We start from the raw sequence: 9,303 nt of genomic DNA, 5'->3' as shown, positions 1-9,303 counted from the left end.
CAGTTGAAGCAATTAATAGGCTAAATCTTTATTGGAATATACCTATACATAAAGGAGGACCTCAAATCCCTGTATATACATTGTACATGCAGGTATATGTTTCTCAGTCACAAACTTAAAATGTAATGTCCTTAGACAGTACCTTTGTGTGTGTGTGTGTGTGTGTGTGTGTGTGTGTGTGTGTACTCTTAGTGCCTTTGCATATTAGGTTTCCAGGCTAAGACAGATGATCTGTTTGAGAAGAACTCAGTTTGTGAGAAGAAGGAGAGAATTATCTCACTTCCACTGGCTGACTGTGCCACTAGTAACTCAAGCCTGCTTTCAGCGGTAGTAACAAACTGCTCTTACCCAACTGCCCTTTCCTTAACCCGTACACTTAAAACATACTCTTTAATCTCTGATCTTGACACCGTCAGTCCAGACTAACGTTTACACATCAATCAGAGAGGTCTTGTAACATTGACTAGAGCAAATATCATACAGGGCGGTGTTGATTAATTATACCCTTAATTATGCCATAGAGTCATATACAAACATTTAAAAGAAAATGATAAAATAGTAGCCTACATATACAAATTTCTGGTTGCCAAATCTTGGTGAATCAGGTTCATACTTAATGTGATTATCTACACCTGATTACTCTGACACCTGTATAAACTTGAAGAAAACTTCATACATAGTTGGTTACTTGGTTAACCCTCACATTGTGTTCCTGGAGAGGGTTTTCTTTCTTTCCTTTTTTTTTTCCTTCTCAATTTTTATTAATTTTTTCCACTTTTTCCCCACATTGATACACTTGTTTAGCCAATTGAGGACTACCTCTGTCTGTATCTTCCTGTTCATTCAGAGATGCACAGCATGTGGGATTAAACTGGATAGTGTTTATAAAGCAGTTACTGGAGGGAGGGATAAATATTTGATGTGCTGTTCTGTTTGGATGGCGAGAGAGATAGAGAGCTCTTTCACCTGCTGTGTGACTGTATCTTTCTGCCTTCTGTGTGCTGAGTGTGCTATCAGTTCGTTCTAAGATTAACTCCTAAATTATGTGGTTACATACACAAACACACATATAACAACCAGTGCTTTGTGGTTTCCCAGCACATAGTATCACTTCTGTTTACATAAAGAAAATACAGGCATATCATAAATGTACACCACAGGACATTCATGCCAACTCATCGCTGCTCATGGCCATGTCATAAAATAATAACTTTGCAAAAACAGAGACAATATGTAGATTATTATTAATGAGAAATACAGTAGTTCAAAGTGAAGACAAGGTGTTGTTTTTTTTTAAATAGCAGAAATATAAAACAAAATCACAACGACTCGAAATGAAAAAAAACTGTTGAAAAGAAGTATTGTGACCCTTTGCGGATGTCAAACATTAGTGGATCTTGTTCATAGTTAATATGAGGATATACACCTGTGAACTAGAGCAGAAATGACTTCACTCATGTCAAAAATGGCTCAGAAAAGAGAGTTACCTCTGAGAAAAACTCCCATTGTCCATCAACATGTTCATGGCAGAGCTATATTATTATGATTTTTGTACCATTTTGTCAGTTGACACAGAGCTACATAAAAAAGCAAATGTTGCAAAAAAAATCATATGATTATGGTATGATGAAAAACAGTGGGTTCAGCTATAGAGTCAAATTAGCCACCCAGTTTGCCAGTGTACTTCAGTCCAGCATATATCCCTCCACCTAGACAGAGCAAGAAATATGATTATGTTTACAGTTCGAATTTTTATCATTTAAATGTTGACAATGCAATAAGTAGTTTGATTACAGGTATTTTATTAGTTTGTAGTTATTAATAGATCTGGCATATCAGCTTGCCATCTGCTATATATTTGCTATTACATAATATTGGCATTACATAATATAAAGTACTAAATTATATGTCATGTTTGTGTACATTAGCCCTGAAATATTAAACTATTTGTTTTCCCCTCCCAAACGGTAACCATGAGGCAAACCAAACCAAACAGAAGGTAAAGTTACTGGTTCCCTATATGACTTTGTTTGGTAGTTCAGCAATACAGTTTTACTGAAACATTTTCAAACAACGGTTCTGTTTATAATGTTTAGAATTAATAAAGAGGACTTTATTCTGGTTTAAAAAGTTTGAAAAAAACGTTTGTACCTAAAGTAGCAGTTTTTTGCTGCTGTTTAGTACAGTGATTGATCCAAACTCACTCAGAATTTTAATCAATAAATAAACTGTAGATAAGAAATTCAAGATAATTAGTGTGGGATATTATTAACTCAAACTGTTTTTAAAGCCATATGTATGTATAACAGACATCTTGAAGTACAGCTCTACTCATATGCAGTATATTTTTGCATATATAAAAATTGCTTTAGTCTCAAATCTCACTCAAAATTTGAATAAAGTAATGAACAACTGGGATTTCTGACGGTATTCATGAAATTTTAGATAAGAACACATCACACATGCATACAGAGCATGAATATTAACTCTCTCAATATAGGTATGATTCATGTTCTTTAATGGATTTCAAAAGGACAGTCTCTCATTTTAAGTCCCAAATCTATTGTTGCATTTAGGAGAATGGATTTAAAATCGTACACAGACATAGTGCATAAATAAATTAGAAAGTGTTAAATGCAAGCATTCATTAACCACGTACCCAGAGCTGCCACCCCAGCGATGGATCCTACAGCTATACCTGCGATCTGGCCTGATGTTAAACCTTGCGGTTCTTCAGAAGGTTCACTGACAGAGCTGTTGGGCTGATCCGGTGAAGTGGCCAGGGTGTCCATGGATGTGGATGAAGAAGACAGGCTTGTGTGTGTAGAGTCAGAGTCAGACTCAGTGCTCATAGACGTCTTTACCATTGTTTCAGTCGACTGCTCATCAGTAGTACTAGTGTTTGTACTGAAGACCACTGAAAAAAACAAGGAACAACCAAGAGTTCTACTGTATATAGTACATACAATCAGCTGACTGTGTTGCTCAATTTAGTGTCTCAATAATGAATACACTTACAATTCACAAAATCTATACAAAAATGACAAGCCATACCTAAACGCAGCAGGATCAGAACGATAAGGGTGTTTCTATACATGGCTCAGATATGAATCACCAAACATCAACTCAGAGAGCGACTGGAATAATCAATCTTCTAAAAAAAAAAAAAAAAAAAGAATTTTTTGTTTTTTTTTAGAAAAATTGTGTTATTCAAACTGAATGAGGTTTTGAACAGTGGAGGAAGATAACTGTAAAAACTTAAATAAAACAAAATAATAAAACATAATGGATTAATACAAGTCTTACAATTCTAACAAAATGAATGTATTCAAGTAAATTGCAGATATACTGTAAACATGTATATTGTTTTAGACAAAAATACAGTACTGACCTGTTCAGAATGGCTGGATATCTTTCACTGTCCACTTATCAGTCTGTTTTATACCATCTTTCATGTCGGATATCCTATATATTACAAACAGGATTACTATAACAACCCACTAGATCTGTATACTGAAATTACACCGACGCACCATTTTATGAGGGTGAAGTGATAAAAAACCTCCATCTCCATGGATTTATTGCTCGCAAATTACCCGTGTGGATATAATAGGTCTTTATCACAGGTCTGAATATGTCACCATTCATGTCATGGTATTTTCTGTAATGTCGAAATAATCAGATGTTCTCTACATTAAGTTAATGATAATGTTTGTCTGTCTATCTACAAGCTCATAAATGACAAAAGATCATATAAATAAAAACTGATATTTGGAAGAAGCAATAGGCCACAGAAATGCAAAAACAAAGGTTTATGTAACAAAGAATTATTTAGCATACTTAAAATGCTGTTTACTAAAATACCGTTTCTTAAAATTGTGGAGTTGTGTGGAGTTATATTCTATATTGTTTCATATGTATTTTAATCTCTATAAAATATTACTATTGTCTGAGTACAAGTGATTAGGGGTAGTGATTATGTAATCATTTTAATACAGAAACAAATTAACTGAAATGGTCTTAGTAAGAGAACTTCTGTGTAAAATAAATAAATAAATACATAAATACAATTGAAAATATGCCAAAAACAGCAGGTGAAATTGTGTCACATAATCCCATGTCAGGGATTTACACAAGACTTTATGAATGTTCAACATTAAAGCAAAAATGATATATTTATGACATTTGAGTAATTACAAAAAATATATATAATAATAATATTCCAGAAAATACACGCTACCAATACAAAAAAATTAAAGGAAGCTATTAAAAGTAAACTTAATATTAATACTTTTGTGAACCATAATCATGAACTCTTCTTTACCTCGAATCTAATTATCACAAATGTATAATATCTTAGCCTCCAATGAACCCATAAGTTCTTTGTCTATAAACAAATGGAATAATGATCTTCACTGTGAATATACAGACTGAGACCCCTTAAAACTTTGCAAAGATATTTTTGTCTTTTCAAGAAATACCAGAATACAGTTGATACAATACAAATTATAATATCTTAGCCTCCAATGAACCCATAAGTTCTTTGTCTATAAACAAATGGAATAATGATCTTCACTGTGAATATACAGACTTAGACCCCTTAAACTTTGCAAAAATATTTTTGTCTTTTCAAGAAATACCAGAATACAGTTGATACAATACAAAATACTATATTGAGTACATACCACAAAAAATAAATGGTCTCTCATGGGCTTTGTCAATATTAACATGTACATACTGCCAAAATAGTTAGGAATTTCTGAATTTCTGGTCAGAAGTTAAATGTAAACTATACTAGATATTAATCTTACGCTATCACCCTTAATGTTTCTGTTGGGAAATTTTTCTTCCATTAACTCTTCACAAGAAACAAAAACATTTATCTTTACCTCATCCATACTAGCAAAAAAAGTTATACTATTAAACTGGAAGGATAGAACTAAAATATCTATTACCCATTGGCTCAACCTATTAATAGACACTTTAACACTTGAGAAAATGACTGCCTTGCTTAGAAATAAAATGACTGCCTTTGAAAAAAATATGGAGTCCTCTTTTAAAGTTCCTGGACAGTTTAGTTTGTCTATCTCATGCTCATGTTTGTTCAATCTATGATTTATCTGTCTACATTATATGTATTGTACCCTTCAGCTAAATAAATAAATAAAAATAAATAAATAAATAAAAGCAAAAATCATTAAAGGAGACATAACGTCAGCTCTGGAGATGTTCCAGCGTAGTTCAGTAGAAAACATTCTGTTATGGGGTTATAATGAACTTAAGTGGCTTCAAATCTGAAGAAATATTGTTGAGTTCACATTATTAAATTAATATATGACTTGGTTTTCAAGGACTGGTTTATCTTAGTTCCTAGATCGTAGTTACTGGATTGGGAAAACTGTGGAGCAGTGGCGTGGAAAGGTACAAGGAGCAGTTGTAATTGGTCCCTGTGAGAGGAAACTATGTCCTGGGGACTGAAGGGTTGAAGTCACACTCTCGTCTTTCCTATAGATCAGCATGAATGGGCAGCTAAGGAGTGGGGGTTGGTGGGACTAATGGATTAGGATTGTGTAGGCTGTTTGGGAACAAAGGCTCTCCTGTATGTGTAGGCTACTCAGCACAGGGTGATCACTTGTAGCCCCCACAATTCATAAAGTTAGTGATCCTAAAGCCTTTATGCTTGCTTTTCGTCTCTTTCATGTTTACACGAAGATATAGACAACAAACATAGCCTAGATATTCACAAGTTTTAAAAGGCTCATTAATCCAAGCTTTCGAAAATACATTTTTATATTCAAGACATTATATATATATATATGAAAACAAGCTGAAAGACTCATGAGCAAAGACGCTCACTGACATTTTAAGCGTGAATTATTTAGAAACAGAATCGCCTTGGGGTTATTAACGGTGAGGCGCCAAGATGGCGCTGTTGTGCGGCTGCAGTGTGAGCGAGAGGACTCTCTCCATTCGGGGAGTTCATTCAAACAGTTCGTTCATAAAAAGATTCAGTCTTTTGTCGTCACGTGGTCCTCAGCATATCAGCATGACATATTAAATGCTACAAAAACGTTTCAGTAAGGCCATTTTGATGTTTGAGTCATTAACCTTGTAGATTTGAATTGAAACAAAAGTAGCCTACTAGCCTATTATATATCAGTATTTTAATTAGAAGCATTTATAGTCTATTATTCTGTAAAATTACTTGTTAAACCACTCAGGTAAAGCAGACTTTTTCATTGATGTAGTCTATATATGTTGGTTCATGGTAAATTCTTTATTAATGTTTGAAGGTAAAATCTCTCTATTTACAAAGATTTTGTTCGTAACTATTTTAAATCGTGTGAAGTTTACATAAACAGATCTGCCGATTTGCTGGGAAGATAACGACTTTAATTTAAGAACCCAATTTGTTCATTTGTATATGGTGTGCCCTGCCTTATTAATCGAATTATTCATTTGTACATATAAATTACGTGATAAACGTATTTTGTCTATCATGTTCAATAAAAAGAAAACAGCTCAGTCCGGTTCGTGAACGAATCAGTTTTGTAAACCAGTTCAAACGACTCATTAAAAAGATTCGGTTTAAAAGATTCGGTTCGTTCACGATTCGGACATACTGTTCTCCATCGCTAAACCCGCTCAGGAATGAGCAACGCTCGCCGAGCAGCGGAGCAGCGGATATGCGCCCGGTCTCAGCAACTATTTGAATCGTTCCTGCGGACGCTATGCATGCAGCTTCGCGTTACTGACAAGTTGATAACGCATGCTGAAGCGGCTCGTCAGTTCACGAGGCGTAATATGTAACTGAATATTTGCTGGTCCCGGCTTGAGAGGCAAGAGTGAAGAGCAATCAATCACCGGACACCTTCACCGTTATTCGGTGTGTGTACAGGACAGTGAGCGCTGCTGAGGCAGGAGAACCGCTGCTCTAATGCTACCCTGACCACACCGACTCAGCGCTGCTATTTTAACGCGGTATCGTGTTTTCGACCAAATATCAGATCAGGTTTTACAGCGGGACAAGATGTTGCAAGTGTTGGTTTGCGGCGTTGTGGTCTTCCCCGGTCTCTTCTTCACTTTTAGGAAAGTGCTCCCGTCCATTTTCAAGCAGTGGACAGATGCCGACGTCGTGCTGGTCAGCGAGAGGTGAGTTTGCTGACAGTTGAGGCCAGACAGCTCTTGTAATATCATTTGCTAGTGTACTGCTGTTTAGTAGCAAAACGAGTTTCATTCTGTCTGGTTGAAACATCAGAATATAGTGTACACATTTAATATCATTCACATAAAATAAACTCTTTTGCTTCTGTGGTAAATTTTAACACCTTGATAGAAACAGTTATACCAGCTGTTAAAATCCCACTTCAATGTTTGCATCTTGGGGAATCACTGTCCCAGGGACCCCCAAACAGACTGTCAGTCAACCAGGGACCTCAATATATATATAAAAAAACCTATAAACCTACTTTTTAAACAATATTTACAAACATTATTATCATTCACTTGTACAATTTATCTGTCCAGGACCCTCCGCACGTACCTGATTGGCCTTGTAACACTTAGAAGGCAGATTGATTTAGGTAAATGCTGTGGATTGTGTGTTTTAGGAGCTCAATTATGTTTTTAATCGGTTCTGTTCGTGTTATCCTATATTCAGCTGATCTCATGACTTTAATCACTCCCTCGTTAATTCAGCCATGGACCGTCCATGGAGAATAACCATTCACTGACCAGCGTTGTACTGACCTCTTCTATATTTTCACAGATTAAGGTTATGCAACCATGTCAGGTGAAATATGTGTTTAATGATCTGAATTGAACTTGAAATCCAATAGATCCAATCAAAGCTGGGTAATAAACCCAGTACACAAAGTCAACCCTTAGCCACTGAGATGTTCTCAAACTCAGCATCTGCATTTTTTAAACTAACTAACCATTATTTAAATTAGCAAAGGAACCTTGAGGGGAACCTTTATCTGTGGTCATCCATACATGCACGTTTTTGCAGATAAGCAGTTTCAGATCAGTTCTGGGCGGGTTCAACATAAATAGTCATTGACAGTGCTTGTCTTGTGGTGCAGAATTCAATTCAAGCTTATTTGTATAGTGCTTTTCACGATACAAAACGTTGCAAAGCAGCTTTACAGAAAATTAAGTTTCTACAATATATTTAGTAGTAGCTTGTCAGTGGTGACTGTCAAATTGATGTACATATGGCAGAAATGTACGGTAAAATTCAGTTAATGACGTAATCAAACAGACGATGAACACTATTAACAGCAATAATTATATGTTGCAATCAAACTTCAAGTCAAGTCTGCTTTATTGTCAATTCTTCCACATGTACAGCACATACACTCAGAGAATTGAAATTGCGTTACTCTCAGACCCCTGGTGCATACAGATAACACTAACAGATTTACATAAATACAGATTTAAATATAAAATACAACTATACAATTATACAAATAAGGTAAAATGTAAAAAAAATATATAAAGCAGCACAAGGCGCATGGCAGATAGACTGCAAACCAGTGAAGTAAACAACAGTGCCGATATAATGATTGTAGTGCAAAAGAGCGTAGCACAGTTTGGTAGTTCTGTATGTTGTTTCAGGGTTGGCATCATCTGAGGTCCTCTGAGGGGTTGGCATCATCTCTTCTCAGGAGTTCGGTCATCTCAGGTCTTTCTAAGGGCTGGATCCAGACTGAAATTTGTGTAATTCCTAGTTACCACAGAATTTCAATCCCATGACAGAAACAGAGAAACAAATAGAGACATAATTAGCGTAGCTGTTGTTCCAACCAACCAAAAATGATTTGTTCAACCCAAGCTAAGGAATAGTAATATGCATTTGATGAGATATAACTGCAGGTCTGAGAGGAAATCTGCAAATTCTTTTAGGAAATCTGTATATGGCCCTGGTGGTCTATACACAGTAGCCAGAGCAAGAGATAGGAGAGATCTCTTTGGCATATCTTATAGTGTAACATTAAGCAGAAGTATTTTGAATGAGTTAAACCTGTATCCTGTCTTCTGAGTAACATTGAGAATATCACTATATATTGTTGCAACACCGCCGCCACGACCAGTCTGACGGGGCTCATGCTTATAACAGTAGCTTGGTGGAGTAGACTCATTTAGAGCAATATAATCATTTGGTTTTAGCCAGGTTTCAGTCAAGCAGAGTACATCAAAACGATTATCTGTGATCATTTCATTTACAATAACTGCTTTGGGTGAGAGTGATCTAATGTTTAGGAGCCCAAACTTTAAAAATAGTTTTTGTTCATTTATTTT

The 9,303-nt window shown here is 35.5% G+C and overlaps 1 protein-coding gene across 1 annotated transcript in view; it reads left to right on the top strand.

Annotated features, from left to right (window-relative positions):
- Nucleotides 1-621: 621 nt before the first annotated feature.
- tlcd3a (TLC domain containing 3A) overlaps nt 622-9,303 on the top strand; it is a 32,420-nt gene continuing 23,738 nt past the window's right edge. Inside the window, exon 1 of the mRNA XM_016285903.1 lies at nt 622-626. Coding sequence (XP_016141389.1) covers nt 625-626 — 2 coding nt within the window. The 5' untranslated portion in view covers nt 622-624. The remainder of the gene's footprint in view (nt 627-9,303) is intronic.

The sequence above is a fragment of the Sinocyclocheilus grahami genome, unplaced genomic scaffold (genome assembly GCF_001515645.1).
Source record: "Sinocyclocheilus grahami isolate Dianchi unplaced genomic scaffold, SAMN03320097.WGS_v1.1 scaffold203.1, whole genome shotgun sequence".
NCBI classification, from domain to species: Eukaryota; Metazoa; Chordata; class Actinopteri; order Cypriniformes; family Cyprinidae; genus Sinocyclocheilus; species Sinocyclocheilus grahami.
The sequence above is the reverse complement of the archived record's forward strand: the minus strand, read 5'-3'. Positions and strand labels throughout refer to the sequence as shown.